Source organism: Scyliorhinus torazame, chromosome 4 (genome assembly GCF_047496885.1).
Source record: "Scyliorhinus torazame isolate Kashiwa2021f chromosome 4, sScyTor2.1, whole genome shotgun sequence".
Classification (NCBI taxonomy): Eukaryota; Metazoa; Chordata; class Chondrichthyes; order Carcharhiniformes; family Scyliorhinidae; genus Scyliorhinus; species Scyliorhinus torazame.
This window is the reverse complement of record NC_092710.1, coordinates 193,920,978-193,939,583: the sequence shown is the minus strand read 5'-3', so window position 1 is coordinate 193,939,583 and position 18,606 is coordinate 193,920,978. Positions and strand designations below refer to the sequence as shown.

General features: G+C 43.8%; 1 protein-coding gene across 3 annotated transcripts in view; it reads right to left on the bottom strand.

The window, feature by feature from the left end:
* The window catches only part of ccm2 (CCM2 scaffold protein), a 151,130-nt gene that overhangs the window by 16,724 nt on the left and 115,800 nt on the right, over positions 1-18,606 (bottom strand). For all 3 annotated transcript variants that reach the window (XM_072499049.1, XM_072499047.1, XM_072499048.1), the window contains 2 exons: positions 5,166-5,295; positions 1,374-1,512 (listed from right to left, as the gene is read on the bottom strand). In XM_072499049.1, the coding sequence (XP_072355150.1) occupies positions 1,374-1,512; positions 5,166-5,295 (269 nt within the window). The remainder of the gene's footprint in view (positions 1-1,373; positions 1,513-5,165; positions 5,296-18,606) is intronic.

Genomic DNA, 18,606 nt, shown 5'->3' with positions numbered 1-18,606 from the left:
TAAAGATAAACTATTTCCACTGGTTGGAGATTTTAAAACTGGGGGGATAATCTAACAATTTGGGCCAGACCATTCCTGGGAGAGATGTTAGGAGAAACTTCTTCATGCAAAGGGTGGTAGAGGTTTGAAACTCTCTTCCAGAAAGAGCAGTTTAAGCTACAAAAGATATTAACTTTGAGGAAGGAGGGGAGGGATGGACAGATTTTTGTTAATAATAATAGTTATTAGTGTCACAATTAGGCTTACATTAACACTACAGTGAAGTTACTGTGAAAATCCCCTAGTCGCCACACTCCGGCGTCTGTTCGGATACACTGAAGGAGAACTTAGAATGTCCAATTCACCTAACCTGCACATCTTTGGACTGGGCCGGTTTAGCTCAGTGGGCTAGACAGCTGGTTTTAATGCAGATCAAGGCCAGCAGCACGGGTTCAGTTCCCGTACCGGCTTACCCGAACAGGCGCCGAAATGTGGCGACTAAGGGCTTTTCACAGTAACTTCATACTTGTGACAATAAAAGATTATGTGGGAGGAAACCGGAGCACCCAGAGGAAACCCACGCAGACATGGGGAGAACGTGCAGACTCCTCACAGACAGTGACCCAAGCCCGGAATCGAACCTGGGTCCCTGGCGCTGTGAAGCAACCGTGCTAACCACTGTGTTACCGTGCCGCATTAAGGGGTATGGGACAAAGGCAGGTATATGCAGATCAGACATGATCTCATTGAATGGCAGGATAGGTTTGAGGGGCTGAATGGCCTACTCTTGTTCCTATGCTCCCAAAACATTTCCTTAAAAGAGATGTAGAATATGGGTAATTTTTATAGCTAACAATAATGCACATGAAATTCAATGCCAATTTAGCCTCTTGTTTTAAAGCTAGCTCAATTGTTGGGAAAGTCCATTTCAGCCAGTGGGAACAATATTCTTGATTCCGGTGTGCTGTGACTCCTTCATTAATTTTCAATGCTACAGGGCTGAAATAGATCTTTTAGTTTATTGTTTTAGAACAATCTTTACCAAGCCAATAGAGTTAAATCAGAAACCAGTCATTCGTACAAATCTGGAACTTCCCTAAAACGGTGATGCTGGGTCAACCGGCATTTTCAAGATCAAGATCGATAAGATATTTTTGAGTAAGACTATCTAGAGAAATTGAGTCATGGGCGATAAGTGAACTTGAGGCACAGATCTGCCATGCCATGTGGATGGTGGAACATGCTCAAGGAGTTTAACATCCTACTTCGGTTATGCTGTTAGGTAGATTAGAACTAAATAATTTGTTTTTAAACTTAAAATCAAATCAAGAAAAATCAATGCAAAAAACATAAAATTTTGTAAACCAACTATTTTACTCTAGCCTATAACCTACCAAGCAAAAGAAACTTTCTACCATCACCGTACAACTGTCGAAGACTGATGCAAAATTCGTGAATTGAGGCCCCATTTCGATATTCATGCAGAAGCGTAGCAAACTTCTGGATTTCTTCAGATGTCAACTTTGTTCTCAGCTGCAAAATAAAATTCACAATTAATTACGCTACGTAAAGGATCAGAGATTGAACAGAAACTATGAATTCAGTCCGTACACAACACTGTCTTAGTATAAAATTAACGTTCAACCAAAGTTTCTTCACATGGAACTGGACAATCACATCACTGCAATACAATAAAAGTGCATGTCCATAAGCAAATAAAAAGGTTTTAAATGTTTGAATTGATTTAACTGTTTCAACTGTCTCCAGCTTTTTAAAACCTATCGGAAATCTAAAATGAATCTAAATTAATGTAACAAAACACAAGTGCAATACTAACAAAACCTTTTAAGTTAAGGATAACCAGTTTGCCATATTGACCCTTTGCCGTACCAGGTCATGAATTGGGACTTACTTTATTGCATTGACATTGTAACTATCAGTTTGAGACTAGTTGCTGCAGATGGCATCTAGACCATACTGCTCATCTAAAAGTGCAATTCGTTTCAGATTTCGGTGCATGCATTATGTAGCCCTCCTCTACCAGCTAATAGAATTTAAATATTTTGAGGGAAGGTAAGAGAATATGCACAGGCCGAACAGCTAAATTAATTCTGCGTTAATTTAAAAAACAAATGGGCTCAGAGATCAATGAAACATTAAACCAGATTTGACATCATAGTGGAGGTATATTCCATCTGATGTCAAACCCACTACTGAAGCTGCAGTGTAAGCACTGCAATCATTTGAAGGAAAGTGATTATTCTGGGTTCTCTTTGGGTGTAAAAAGTCCTCGGCTCTGAGAATTCCTCCTCTACCTTGTGAGCTATAGCAAGTAAAAGCAAGTTGAATTGGCAACATATTTATCAATTGTAATGAGGTGCATGCATGCTATTAGTAAACCTTTGCAATTTCCTAGGTTAGACTATTTCCAGTCTATCTTCCCAGGCTCCATAAAAATGTTGACTCTTTCAACCAAAATGGATATAGTGCAGCTTGATCAAAAAAGTTTGTAAAATGCAAATGTAAAATTTGACAATATTTGAGTCAATGAAGCACACCATATAAAATATTAAATATTGTCTTCATGAGTTACATTGATATAATTTTAGAACATGTACAATACTTCAAACACTTTGTGTCCCATTTGAGATACATGGCTGTAATTAATAGATGTAACAACCACATTTCTGACTTTTTGCTGGATGAACTTGGAGCTCCAATTTCTCAGCATACCGACTAAATATTAAGCGGAGGGTGAAGTTATAACTCAACCTTTAAATTCTGGACAATGTTGCATATGGTATTCAGGAAATTTGACAGGAAATACCTATAGATCTGAAGCACGGAAACATAAAATATTCCAAACCCACAATCCAATTGTTCAGAAAATATGCAACGAGCCTGCAGGATGTCTGGCAAAAATCCCAAATTGAAGGCAAAACTAACTTCGTGTTCCACATATTCATTCAAGGGATATGGGCATCATTGGCTAGTCCAACATTTACTGGCCAGCCATAGTTGCTCTTAAAAGGTGGGAGAAGCTCAACACCATCCAGGACAAAACAGCCAGCTTGATTACATCCCTTCCACAAACATTCAATCCCTCCACCAGTGACAGTGGCAGCCGTGAGTACCATCTGCAAGATTCACTGCAGGAACCCGCCAAGGTTCCTTAGGCAGCACCTTCCAAATCCACGACCCCTACCATTTAGAAGGACAAGAGCAGCAGATACCTAGGAACTACCGTTTAGAAGGACAAGAGCAGCAGATACCTAGGAACCCCAGCACCCAGAGGTTCCCCTCCAGGTTACTCACCATCCTGACTTGGAAATATATTGCCACTATACTGGGTCCAAACCTTGGAATTCGCTCCTAACTGCACTGTGGGCATACCTACACCTTAGGGATTGCAATGGTTCAAAAAGGCAGATTACATTTTGAAGGGCGAATAGGGATGGATAATAAATCCTGGCCTAGTTAATGTTGCTCCCGTAAATGAATGAAAAGTAGTCCTTTGTTGTAGCTTCACCAGGTTTGAAACCTCAATTTTAGGTATGCCTGGTGCTGTACCTGGCATGAGCTCCTGCACTTCCTGTTGAACAGGGTTGATCTCCTGATGTGCAAGGTAGAGTGCAGGATGTGCCACAGATTGTGGTAGAGTACAATTCTGTTGCTGTTAATGGCCCATAACGCTTTAAGGTTGCCCAGTCTCGAGTTGCTAGAGCTGGTCAAGATCAATCCTATTTAGCACAGTGAAAGTGCCACACAACATGGCTGAGGCTACCCTCAACCTGAAGGCAGGACTTTGCCACCAAAAGGACTGTGCAGGGTAACACCTACTGATACTGTCATGGACAGGTGCATCTGTGGCAGGCAGGTTAGGATGTGATAATCACCTACTGCAGATCCAGTCCAGCAGCTGTTATCTTTTAGGACTCAGCCAGCTGGTGCTTACTCCTGGTGATGAACACTGATGCCCCCCACCCAAAGAACGTCCAGGGCAATTTTCTGTGTTGTCAACTCTACTGGGGTGATAGTGGTGTCTGGATCTCTAATGTTTAATTTTTTTTCTTATTCGTTCTTGGGATGCGGACGTCGGAGGCAAGGCCAGCAGTTACTGCCCATCCCTAATTGCCCTCGAACTGTGTGGATTTTGAAGAGTCAACCACATTGCTGCAGATCTGGAGTCACATGTAGGCCAGGGAAGGGCGGCAGATCTTCTTCCTTAAAGGACATTATCGAACGAGATGGGTTTTTACGACAATCGACAATGGTTTCATGGTCATCATTAGACTTATTTTAAAAATTCCAGATTTGTTTTCATCGAATTCAAATTTCACCGTCTGCTCTGGATCGTATTCGAACCCAGGTCTCCAGGCATTATCCTGGGTGTCTGGATTACTAGTCCAGTAATAGCACCACTATGCCACCGCCTCCTAAAAATTCCACGAGTATGACTAGGTCAGGCTGTTGCTGGACTCATCTGGGTCTGCTCTCCCCGTTAGTAAGGAGGAACTTGCAGGGTCAACATTTTTTGTTTCTGGTGTTTAGATGTAGGGTGGTCCACCCAGTTTCATTCCTTATTTATGGAGGCCATTTTAGAGGTCATTAAAGAGTCAACCACATTGCTCAGTCAGCCAGACCAAGGTAAAGATGGCAGATGGGTGTTTATGACAATGGTTTCATGGTCATTAATTTTAATTGCAGATTTTTATTGAATTCAAATTTCACCATCTTTCATGGTGAGATTCAAACCCGGGTCTTGGGGTTACAAGCCCAATGCCAATATCACTACACCAGCGCCTCCCCAGGTTGTATACCATGTAGAAAAATCAATGTACAAGACATTTATAAAATGACAAGGCAATCAAATTTTAATGTAGTCAAGAACAGAAAATGATAACCAATCTAACCCAAAAAAGACATTTAAAAAAAGGATTTACAGTATTCTTCATATCTTCGTGCTATGAATGAAAGCATATTACAGCTCTACTTTCTGCTGGACATATTAAAGGATGGGTCCAGGAGTCTTTCAGCAACTCCATTCACCCTAATGGCAGGCAACTGTACAAGTCACTGTTATATGTTACAACAATACTTTCAGAAAGAATCATCATAAATATTTTAATTTGATCCCTATAAAGCAGAAATTTAATTAATAAATGTCTGGTTTGATACCAACTTACTGTCATCATGTAATCCTGAAGCAGTTCAGCTGCAGAAGTACTGAGTTCACTGTCACTAACATTTTTGATTTGAGGTGATGGTAGAGTTGAAGATGGAGAATTTCTCTCAGTATCTGAACCCTGAAAAGACCTGAGTGAACCAAGAAAAGCTTGTAAATTTGAAACCACCAATGGCCAAGAAAAAAAATTACTTAAACAAAAACCTTAGATTTTACATTCTGAAACCAAAATTAGACATTACACTTCGGTATGCATCAATCACCATTTGGTACAAGATTACATCAGATAAATAGCACAGAAAGAGACCATTCAGCATACCCAGTTCACGCTGGTCTTTAAGCTCCACATGGAGCCTCCTCCTATCTTTCCTCAATTAAATTTACCATTGTAGTCATCTATGCCCTTCTCCCTCATATGTTGATCTAGCTTCCCCTAAAATGTATCTATACTATTCGTTTAAACCCCTCCATGGTAGCGAGTTTCACATGCTCACCACTCTACAATTCCTTCTGTGCTTTTATATCCCATTTTAAAAATGGGAACTGGAATTGCCAGTACTGCAAGTGTGGTGCGACCAAGGTTTGAAAGTTTAGCATAACTTTCCTACTTTTCAATTCCAATCCTCTAGAATTAAAGCCTAGTGCTTGGTTTGCCTTTTTAATGGCATTGCTAGCCTATGATGCATTTGTTGTCAGAGATCCCCTTTGTTCCTCTGCTCCATCTAGGTTTGCACCATATAAATAGTGAGACGTTCCTATTATTCCTACCTAAATATATCACCTCACATCATCTTCAGTTTTCCAATTACTTGCCTACTTGTGTTTCTAATTCGAAGTCCAAATTGTCAATGTAAATTATGAACAGTAGTGATACCAGCACTGATCCTGGTGGGACATCATTTCCCATCTACTGCCAATCTGAACAAGTACCCTTCATTCCTACTCTCCGCTTCATCTTGAAGCCAGCTAACAATCAAGTTTGCTACTCGTCTCCGCATTGACATTTATTAGTCCATTATGGTTTTTTTTAAATGAATGAAAATAATCCTCAACCAAACTATTGCATACAGATCGTATACAGGTTCTCTGGGGAGAATTTCATTTACTAACATTTTAATTGAATTCCTATTCAGCCTATTATTTCTATTCATTTTCTTATTACAAAGGAAAGGCCAAGAATGAAGGTCTATGAATTCCATCCAATTAATTCACTTACAAATTAACAGATGTTTTTCCAACTTGCATAATACATGGATTCACTACTTTCATTTAAAAAATCTCTCAAGCCTATTGAGCTCAAATTGCAAAAAGCTTGCAGGAAAGTGAACTATTAAGTGCAAAATAATTTTGGTACCCTTTTGATACTGCTCACACTCCTGCTCACTTCGAGCAGGATCTTCCCCATCCCAAGTTCCATGATGGCACTACTGCAAATTGAACACACTGCAGCATCTGGAAACATGAACTAAACAAAAACTTTGTCTCTCCACAGATGCAGCCTGACCAGAATATTTGTTTTTATTCAGTGTAACCAATATTGGTCCCTTCCATTGCTACCAACCCAATTTCACCCGTCCTACAAATCTAATTTAACATTGATACTGCCATTCGCTGAGCAGTTTTAAAACACATTTTTTGCATATTTAAAACATAAAAGGCATGGTTTGCATTTATGGCCAATCCCTAGTTTCCTTTTCAGTGATGGATTTGATTTCTTTGCTGCAGTTCACAATATCAATTGCTGCTTGCAGGGAATCCCAGGATTTTGATCCAGCAACAGAGAAGAGGCATCATTGCTGGTAACTTACTCAAGAGTGGCAATCTCTGGTGGATTGTCACTCTCGACGGACTGGCCTTCGCTGGGATTCCAAAACCCCTATTTTGCCCAACCTTCCTTACTCGGGATGGATGAGACAGGAGCAGCGAAGCCTGCCCCTGGCTGCATTGGTGTGGAATAACTGGAGAGCAGAGAAGGATCACCCCCTTTTAACAGCATTAGCTGTGCAAAGGGACGGACGGATTGGGTGGGGAGGGGGGGGGGGGGGGGGGGGGGGGGGCGGGAGAAGAGGAGGAGGATGAGAGAGAAAGAGAGACGAGAACCAGGTTGGGGTGGATCTGGGTTTTTTAAGTATGTATTCTGGAATAAGTGATTTCCACCCCTTCTTTTAGAGTAACTATCAGGGTAAAACTGGCAGTACCAAAGTTAGCAATTTATAACCGCTTATGTCGGATGGTTCCCATCCCTGTGGAATTGTCCAGAGGAAGTTAGCACTTCTGGGCAATTGCTGTGTAAACTCTAGACATGGGTACTTCCTAGAGGGATTCCCTGGCACATCATTGGGGTATCCCCTAAAGGAGACACTGTGGAGCAAGGCAGTTATGGGTTCATGTCCAGGTTTGGAGAGTGTCCAATCTAGAGATGTGGTATTCCCATGGACATGTTGGGGAGATTCACAAATTGCTGCAGTGGCTGTAGAAAGGACACACTGTAGTCATAGTGTGCTCATAATGGAAATAGTAAACGAGCTGTCAGTTAAGTGGATTGGTGTGGATACTGTTAAAATCTTTAAGTGTTTTTGGAATTGGACCTATCCAGACAAGTAAAGACTATTTTATCATATTCGTGACTTGCACCTTGTATGTAGAGGAGTATGTTTGAGCAAATTACGTGGCTCCATTCGCTGCAGAATCTCAGCAGAAATGCAAAGGAGGGCATTCAGTCCACCAAGTCTGCACTGGCTCCCTGAATGAGTCCCACACACCTGCCTTATCCGAGTAGTATATTCTTGCATTTCAGATAGCAATCAAACTATTTTAATACCTCGATTGAACCTGCCGCTACCATGCTCTCAAGAAGTTCATTTCAGACTACAGCTATCCTCGGTGAAAAAGGTTTTCGTCATATCCCTTTTACTCATCAGATTGTAAATTAATGCCCTCTAGTTCTTGGTACACTAGAGGAGGAACAGTTTCTCTTTATTTACCCTATCCATACATAAAATCCTATTCTCAGGCTTGTTTGAATAGACCTGCATTATTAATATGGCCATTCTATTAGTTTCTGGTCTTTGGTGATCTCAATGATGTTGATTAAAAGTGACTTGAAAATCATCAGGTGGTTAGTCCTCATCCCTTCATTTACCTGGTTAAGACTGTTACTTCACACTTTTCACAGGGGCTTTTCACAATAACTTCATTGCAGTGTTAATGTAAGCCTACTTGTGACAATAAATATGTATTTACTTACAGTTCAAAGACTGGATTGTTGTCCAAGTCTTGCTGCATGAAGGCTGCTTAATCACCTGAAATGTCAATAGAGCTGGAGTACTCTTCAGTCATCAGCAAACATCCCTAATTCTGACCTTTTGGCTTAGTGGTCACTGATGAATTAATTGTTGGGCCGAGCACACTGCCTTGATATATGTAGCTATGTCTTGGGCAGAAATGAGCAACCTTCAACTTCCTTTATACGAGTTATGACTCCAGTCACCCAGAGTTCCCCAATCTTAGTAATTAGTTTGAATTTTAGAGGCCTGGCTGTCAAATTCAGTTGGATGCTGTCGTGCTTCAAGTCTCTTTTTAGGTCAGCTTTGTAATGAGGTCAGAGTAGAAGTCAAACTGAGCAATGAGCAGGTTACTGCTAGGTAGGGCAGCACGGTTGCAGTGGTTAGCATTGCTGCCTCATGGCACCAAGTTCGATCCCAGCCCCGGGTCACTGTGCATGTGAAGTTTGGACATTCTCCCCATGTCTGCGTGGGTCTCACCCCCACAACCCAAACAAATGTGCAAGGGTAGGTGGATTGGCCACACTAAATTACCCCTTATTGGAAAAAAATAAGTATTGGGTACTCGAAATTTGAAAAAAAAAAGGTTACTGCCAAGTGCTACCCGATAGAAATGCTGATGATTCTCTCCAACACTCTTGAATGAGAGTAGGCTGATGGGGTGGTAACTGGAAAGGTTGGATTTGCCTTGCTTTCTGTGCACAGGAAATACCTGGGCAATTTTCCATAATTGCTAAATGTCATTGTAGCTCTATTAAACAGTTTTGCTAGAGGCCTGGTGAGCTATGAAGCAAATGCCCTCAGCACTACAGTAAGAATGCTAACAGGGCTCTCAGCCTTTTCTATATCGAGTGCACTCAGACATTTCTTGATGTCATATGGAGGAAATCCAATTGAATAAGGCCGTCATCTTTATGGTGGGGTTCTCAGGAATAGATTGCAAAGAATCATATATTCAGTACTTCTGGCTGAAAATGGTTGCCAAGGCATGCTTTTTGTTTGGGCTTCACCATTGTTGAGCATGAGAATGTTCATGGGTCCCCCAACAGTTATTTGTTTAATTATCTATCATTCACAACAGCGAGTAGTATGGTTGCAGCGCGTTGTCCTGATCTACTCTTATGTGGAATTAACTATTAATAGCATGCAACTTTCACAGTTTGGTATGATGTTTTATGTGGTGGGTTCACCAGGTGGACACCTTGCTGTCAGTTACACTGTGAAAAAGCATGTTGAGACCAGCACCAAGTCAGGTGGCCATCTGGCTTAAACTGTATTTTAGGAGGGTCGTGTCAGCAAAAAGAATTGATGCTTAGATGATATTTTGGGACTGCAACTTTGAATTTAGGATAAAAGAGGTTGTGTGACCTGTCCTGCAGTCTGCCTAACAGGAAGGCTTATATTGTTTTAATGAGTGGAAAGTTCAAGCAATGATGCTTGGAGACAATCTCAGAGTTTACCAAGAGTAGACTGGAAGTCTCCCCAAGTTCCAGAAAAGTGTTGTTGGTATTGGGTTGCAAACAGTTGTAGGAACATAGGTACAAGAGTTGACCATTCAGCCCCTCAAGCCTGTCCTACCATTTAATGCAACCATGGGCTGTTCTGTGGCCTAACTCCATAGACCTGCCTTTGGCCCATACCCCTTAATATCTTTGCTTTACAACTGCTGTTTGTGGGAGAGATTTCTATTTTTCTATGTTCTCCTACCCTTTGAGTGAAGAAGTGTTTCCTAACATCTCTCCTGAACGATCTGGCCCTAATTTTTAGATATGCCCCCTAGTTTTAGAATCTCCAACAAGTGGAAAGTTTATCTTTATCTACCCTATCTTTTCCGTTAATATCTTAAATAGTTCGATCAGATCACCCTTTAACCATCTAAATTCTAGCGAAAACTGGCCTAATTAGTGTAATCTTTCCTCATAACCTAGTCTATGGAGGTCATGTTATCATTTTGGTTAACCTACGTAGTACTTCCTTCCAAGTTCAAAATTACCTTCCGAAGGGGTGGTGCCCAGAACTGCTCACACACTGGGGTCTAACCAGGGTTTTGTATAGCTGCAACATAACCTCGTGTCTTTACACTCCAATCCTCTAGATATAAATGCTAGCAATGTATTAGACATTTTGATTACTTTCTTGCACTTGTTTGTGGCATTTTAAGGATCGATGCACTTGAACCCCCAAGTCTCTTTGGAACCCATTGTACCTAACCTCTTTCCATTTAGAAAGTACTCCGCTTTATCCTTTTTTGGTCCTAAATGGATAACCTCACTTGCTTACATCGAATTCCATCTGCCACTAATTAGCCCATATACCTAGTCATCAATATCTCCTTGCAATTTGATGCTATCATCTAAACTGTCTACAACGCCACCTAACTGTGCATCATCAACAAATCTGGATATATGACTTGCTATGCCATGGTCCAAGTCATTAATGAATAATTTGAATAATTGAGGCCCCAACACAGATACCCATGGTGCACCACTAGTCACATCCTGCCAATTAGATTAATTACCCATTGTTCCCATTCTGTCATCTACCACTCAACCAATTTCCTAACCATGTCAATAATTTCTCCTCGACTTCCGGTGACGGTGGGCGGGAGGCAGCCGCACAATGGAGGGCTCCCGTTCGGGAACGGCATTTTCGGGGCTTTAAGCCCGGTCCCAGGGTCCACGGAGGCGGCAGAAGCAGGGAGAAGGCACGGAGGAGGCACAGTGAAGACACAGGAGGGAAAAAAAACCCAAAGAAAAATGTCGAGGGTGAGCAAAAAAACGGCCGGAAAAAAAAAACAGCTGAAGGTCCGTCGGGGAGTGGAAAGGTCACCGCGGGGTCACCAAGGAAAATGGAGGCTGGAGTACCAGGGAAGGCCGCACTGCTTACGGCTGAAGAAATAACTAAGGTGATGGCTGCGGAATTTGAAAAGCAGTTGGCGCAGATTGCGAAATGCATGGAGACGGTGAGGAAGGAGATGAGGGAGGTTGAGTGTGCTGGTGGAGGAGGCGGTTTCCCCGATGAGGACGGAGGTGGCGAGCGCAGTGTCGGTGGTGCGGGAGCAAGGGGAGACGCTGAAGGAAGTGGAGGAGACGTCATTGCAGCACGATGATCAACTTGCCTCGATGGGGAAAGAGATGCAGAAGGTGATGGACACTAACAAGGATCTGTGAGGAAAAATGGAAGACCTGGAAAACAGATCCAGGCGACAGAATTTGAGGATTGTGGGGCTGCCCGAAGGAGTTGAAGGACCGAAGCCAACTGAGTATTTTGCCGCGATGCTGGCAAAACTATTGGGGGAGGGGGAGGATCCCTCCCGATATGAACTGGATCGGGCTCATCGGTCGTGGAGGCCTGTACCAAAAGCAAGTGAGCCAAGGGCAGTGACTCTGTGCTTCCGTAGGTACAGTGTGAAGGAGAAGGTCCTGAGCTGGGCCAAGCAGAAGCGGTGGTGCAGTGGGCTGGAGCTGGTATACGTGTATACCAGGACTTTACGGTGGAGCTGGCAAGGAAGCAGGCTGCCTTCAACCGGTGAAGAGGGCACTGTACATTAGCATGGTGTGGTGCGGCATTGTATATCCAGCGAAGCGGAGGGTGACTTACAAGCTCAGGGACTTTTATTTTGGAACGGCGGAAGCAGCGGAGGAGTTTGTGAAAGCAGAAGGACTGTAGCAGAACTGACAAATTGAGGAATGGCCATGTGCCGATGTAACCTCATGACTGTATTTTCTTCTTTTTTGTATCACTGCGCACGGGTGTAGAGGCTAAAGGAGCCAATGTGGTATATATTTGGACAAGGGACGGGACTTTCACTCGAAATGTGGGTTCTTTGGGGTGTAGGTGGATATGCGGGGTTTGTGTGCTAAAAGGGGATCTTTGGGCTTTCCGAGGGCCGGGCAAGTGGGAAAGGGACCCGGGCGGGGGCCTCCACGCTGGCCGGTTTAAGCCGGCCAGTGAACGGGCGTGAGGTGGGGGAGGGGCTGCGGCCATCGGAGCCTGGCAGAACAGGGTCCGAGTGGTCTAGCCGGGGTGGAAAGTTGGGGGGAAGGAACCGAGGTTGGGAGGAGGAGTTTTACAAGAGGCAGTGGACGGGAGGAGCTGGAGACTTGGGGGTGGGGGGGGGAAAGAGAGCTGTGTAAGATTAAGGGTGACTACGGATAATCCCTGATTCCTTTTTGTCATTTGTTTATGTAAACATGCGGGTTGAGGTTTGGGGGTTGGTGGGTAGATGGGATTGTTGTTATTATGGGAACTGACATATCTTGCTGATTATTGTTTATTGTTGATGGATGTAAATGTGGGAGAAAATGTGAAAAAGGAGAATAAAAATATATATTTTTTAAAAGATGGCTGGATATGACGACCCCCCCTTATTTAAAAAAAAAATAATAATAATTTCTCCTCAACTCAGTGGGCTTAGATAATAGTACTTTATCAAATGCCTTCTGGAAGTCCACATAAATAACATCCATAGACATTCCCCTGTCCACTGCCTTAATCACCTCTTCAAAAAATTCAATAAGATTAGCCAGGCATGACCATCCCTCCACAAATTCATGCTGGGTCTCCCTGATCATCCAAACTTTACCCCAGCCCTGATTATCGACTCCAACAATGTCCCCACCACAGATGTTAAGCTAACTGGTTCTGTAGTTCCCTGGTTTCGCACTTTCACCTTTCTTAAAAAGTGGAGTGACGTTAAATTTTCCAAGCCAGAGAAACTACTCTCCTGAATCTGGGGAATTCTGAAAGACTATAGTTAGGGCATCTACAACGTGCTCCATGACTTCCTTTAACACCCTTGGGTGGAAACCGTCAGGTCCTGCCAATTTGTTACATTTTGGCTCCATTTCCTAGCCACTGATGTTGTACTTACATTAATTGTATTAAGTGACTTAATAGTCACTTTAGTGATTGTTAATGTTTTCAGGACTTTCAGCAAGTTATCTTGCTTTTCAACTGGAAATACAGAGGCAAAGTAATGTTTAACATGTCTTGATTTCCCCATTAAATCGCTGACTATCTCAATTTCCAGCTTTTAATGGGCCTATATTGTCCTTCACCACCCGCTTTCCCTTAACTATAAAATGTCTTCTTTTATAAAGGGAGTAGAGAGTAAAGATGATATTTCTACCTGGATGGAAAATCAGTGGTTCACATTGCCACTGGGAAGAGGGCAAGGAAGCCATTTTGAGATCAGGTTACAAACTTCCCTACAAATCAATGAATATCACAAACAGATCGTAGGTGTGTGGTCAGCAGAGAGATGAAGAAGACGGTCTCCAATTGAAAATACACATCCTGCAGCCATCTAAAGATTCCTGGAGATCCATCCTGGCGTGGCCAGAGGGAAGAATGATTGGAACAGGCTTCACTGCCAGTGGTGATTTAAGCAAAGATATGCAGAGGGACAGGTAGCATTGAGGAGGCAGGGGGGGGAGGGGGGGGGGGGGGGGGGCTGCAGAAGGACCGGCTAGGAGAGTGGGCAAACAAGTGGCAGTTGGAATACAATAGGGAAAAGTGTGAGGTTACGCACTTTGGTAGGAAGAATGGAGGCATAGACCATTTTCTAAATGAGAAAAGGCTCAGGAAATCAGAAGCACAAAGGGACTTCAGAGTCCTCATTCAAGTATTTCTTCAGGCTAACATACAGGTTCAGTCGGCAGTTTGGAGCGCAAATGTAATGTTAGCAATCATGTCAAGAAGACAAGAATGCAAGAGGAATGTACTGTAGAGCCTATACAAGGCTCTGGACAGACCCCATTTGGAACAGAGAGAGCAGTTTTGGGCCCCATATCTAAGGAAGGATGTGGTCTTGGAGAGATTCCAGAGGATGTTCACAGGTATGATCCATGGAATGAAGGATTTGTCATACAAGGAGTGGTTGAGGACTCTGGGTCTGCCCCTTATCTAAGGATGGATGTGCTGGCTTTGGGGAGGTTCCAGAGGATATTCAGAGGATTAATCCCCAGAATGAAGGATTTGACATACAAGGAATGGTTGAGGACTCTGGGTCTGTCTGTACTCAATAAAGTTTAGAAGAACGCGAGGGGGTCTGATTGAAACTTACAGAATACAAAGCGACCTAGCTAGAGTGGACGTGGAGAGGATGTTTTCACTAGCAGAAGAAACTAGAAACAGAGGGCAAAGCGACTGAAGGTACGATCCTTTAAAAACTGAGATGAGGAGGAATTTCTTCAGCCAGAAGGTGGTGAATCTCTGGATCTCATTGCCACAGAAGGCTGTGGAGGCAAAGTTACTGAGTGTCTTTAAGACATAGATAGGTAGGTTCTTAATTAACAAGGGGATCATGGGTTAAGAGAAGAAGGCAGGAGAATGGGGCGGGGATGAGAAACATATCAGCCATGATTGAATGGCGCAGCTGACTTGATGGGCCAAGTGGCGTAATTCTGCTCCTATATCTTATGGTCTAAGCAACACTGCTGAGTAATAACTTTGATCATCTCGAGATGCATTCCTCAGTATTCAAAGTGGGGATACAAGAAGCTGGGACTAACTGTGGACTGCTCTAAAAGAACCAATTCCGTGGAGAGGTATGATGGATTATAAATATACAAGAAAAATGGCATTTTCAGTAATTGTATAAGAGGACTAAACACTATTTTCTTTGTGGACAAATTTTAAAAGTTCGTTTTAAAACATGAAATCTTGCCGTGTCATTCTTTCAGCTAATATCTGTTTGAATATCTTGTTTTTGATATAAAGTTATCAGCCAGAATTCTATTGTTGCAAATGGCCACATTGCTCGGTTTTGAATTGCCAGATTGGTCTTAATCTGGCCCAGTTAGCACAGTGGTAACATATGACAATGAAGGATATGCTCAGTGTGAAAAGATTTGATCCCCACAAGGATAGTTTGACAGCCACTTCCATCAATGCTGTAATGGACAGAGGCATCAGTTCAGGTCAATATAAGTCATTCCTGCTTACTGTCTTTTTTCACCATCACTGCAAGCTCAATCTAGCAGCGATGCACTTTGGGACTGCCAGCTTGGTTAGTAGCATTATTATCGAACCACCTTAGTTACAGGCACAGAAATCCCGACAGCCAGAGTAGGTTCTGTACCTTTGCTACCATTACTGCTTTCAGCAAGTTGTGTTCAACAGGGAGTATTGATTTTAGGTGAGATGGGGTGGGTGGGTAGGTAGAGGATATATCCAGAAATTGAGTTGTCTGGTAATTTACTAATTCCTACTTTTAAAAAAATTGTTCATGGGATGTGGTCATTACTGGCTGTCCCAAGTGATTGAAAATTGCTTCTTATTCATGATGGAAAATTCTCAAGATCAGGAATTCCTAAATACACACAAGGAGCGGGAGGTACCAGGAATAAACATGTTCAGTTACGTGGTGAGACTTTAGAAACTAGGATCGTTCCTCTTTGAACAGAGAAGGTGAAGGGGTGATTTTATCGAGGCAATAACCATTAAGATTGGTCTCTTATGGACTAAATAAAGGAGAAACCGTTTGTAGTGGCAGGTGGGCAGCAACCAAGGATAGATTTAAGGAAGCTGGCAAAAGAACCCAGGAGTGACATGTTTTTAAAAAAAATTAATTACACAGTTATAAAAGCAAAATACAATGGATATTGGAAATCGGAACTAAAAAGAGCCGAAGAGTCATATGGGCTTGAAATGTTAACTGCTTCACTCTCCACAGATGCTAGACCTGATATTTTCCAACACTTTGTTTTTATACATGGGTTGTGATGACCTGGAATGTACTGCCACAAAAGGGTGTGGAAACAGTCACAATAATAGCTCGAGAATTAAATAAATATTTAGAGGGAAACATTTGCAGGGCTGTGGGAAACAAGCAGAAATGCACAACAAAGAATCCCAAATTGTCTGGATAGTTTGCTCCAGATCTCAGTCACACTTCATGGAGGTGCAGGATCAGAATGGGGTCAGTGTGACCAGAATATCTGATGAGATAGATGAGGATCTGCACAAATGGACCCTATCCAACAGGCTTAATGCTTCCTACCAGTGAAGATACGGATAAAGACGCTCAGAAGTTCAGACAGAATATTGACCTTGGCACCAGGAAGCTACACAGAGGGTGGAGGAAAATATACCCTGGCAGCTGTAGCTAATTTGATAATTCAGAGTGAAAGATAATGCCCTGCGTAAGCGGGATCAAGGGTATAAACGAAAGGGAAGCAGGGAATGGAGACTTCCATGAGCAGACTTAACTAGAAAGTAATTTAAGTCAGCTGCTACCCCAGGTTTATAAACAATTAAGAGTTGTTTATAAACCTGGTAGCAGCTGTGATGCGGTGGAATGCATAAATACAGAGATTAGACAAGCATGCAGCAAAGATAAAATGGCAATAGTGGAGAATTTTAATTTTCAAATATATTGAGATAAGCAGAGTAACTCATGTCAGAAAAGTTAATTTCTCATGCTCATGATTACACTTCCTACTCGTGATGTAAAGTGATAACCTGCTGGAATTACAAGAGTTTAAAGTGAGACTTCCGGTAGCGGCCATGTCCGAATAGGTCGCGCACACGGCAGCTCGCGCCGGGATCGGAGTTTCGGGCCTTTAAACGGAGCGGCAGCGGCGCTTTGGCGGTGATTCCCGGCGTGGCAAAGGACGCTGGAGAGGTTCCCCCCATTGCTGTATGGAGGAAACCAGGAGTGGGGCCGTTAAAAGAGCGATTGCGGGTAAGCGAGTGGAGCGGGTCCGGGAGGACAAAATAGCGGCTGGCGCGGACCAAGCAGCATGGGCCCAGTGGTCGAGAGAGCAGCAAGACTTTGAGAAGCTGCTTCGCAGAGCTGAAGACGGAGATGCTGGCCCCTATGAAGGCCTCCATGGAAAAGAGGTGAACACTTAGAAGGTGCAGGAGAAGGCAATTAAAGAGGTGGAGAGGAAGGTATCTGACAATGAGGATGAGATCCTGGGCCTGGCGGTCAGAGTGGAGGCGCACAAAGCCCTACACAAGAGATGGCAGGAGAGACCGGATGACCTCAAATATAGGTCTAGGAGTCACAACCTGAGGATTCTGGGCCTCCCTGAAGGTGCGAAGGGGGCGGACGCGAGCACGTATGTGACTACAATGCTGGGGACTCTAATGGGCGCGGGGGACTTCCCGCTGCCATTGGAACTGGACGGGGCGCATAAGAGTCCTCGCGAGGAAGCCTAGGGCGAACGAACCGCCGAGGGCGATGGTGATAAGGTTCCACCACTTCACAGACAGGCAGCGTGTCTTGTATTGGGCAAAGAGCGGAGCAGTAAGTGCGAGAATGGCGAGATTTGCATATACCAGGACTTGGGAGCTGAACTGGCTAAGAGGCGTGCGAGATTCAACCGGGCTAAGGCGGTCCTCCACAGCAAAGGGGTGAAGTTCGGGCTCCTGCGTCCGGTGAGGCTTTGGGTCATGTACCAGGACAGGCACCATTACTTTGATATGCCAGACGCGGCGTGGACATTTATTAAGCACGAAAAGCTGGACTCCAACTAAGCGGCAGCTGCAGGTGGGTGAAACGCTCTGGCGGGGATGTGTAACCGGGTGTTGGCCTGATTTAAGATTGGTAGTAGAATTTAAGTTGTTTGCTTTTCTTTTTCTGTTTTTTTTTCTTCAGGGGGCAGCGTAACACCCGGGTTGTGTTTTTTGTTGCACGGGAAGGATCTGGATGGCTCTTGCCCTCTTACCCTGTGGGGGAGGGGGTGTTGGGGGCCCGAAGGAGGAGACAATAGTAAGTTTGGAGATACTGGCATTAGCGGCCGGGGTCAGCTGACTTATGGAAACGAAATGGGGGGGAAAATCAGTGTTAAGCAGTGCTTGGCACGGGGGAGGATGGGGTGCTGCTTTGCTGACTGAAGGGGAGCCAACTGTTGGGGACGGATGGAGAGTCGAGTTGGGGGGCCTCCAGCGAGAGGGCTGGAGCGAGCGGGGGGGCGCAGGCACGTGGCTGGCCGAAAAAGGGAGATGGCTAGTCGGCAGGGAGGGGGTCAACCCCCCCCCCCCGTCCAGGCTGATCCCGTGGAATGTGAGGGGTCTGAACGGGCCGGTCAAGAGGGCCCGCTGTTCTTGCATTTAAAGGGATTGAAGGCGGACGTGACCATGCTACAGGAGACGCACTTAAAACTCGCTGACCAAACGAGGTTAAGGAGGGAATGGGTGGGCCAGGTG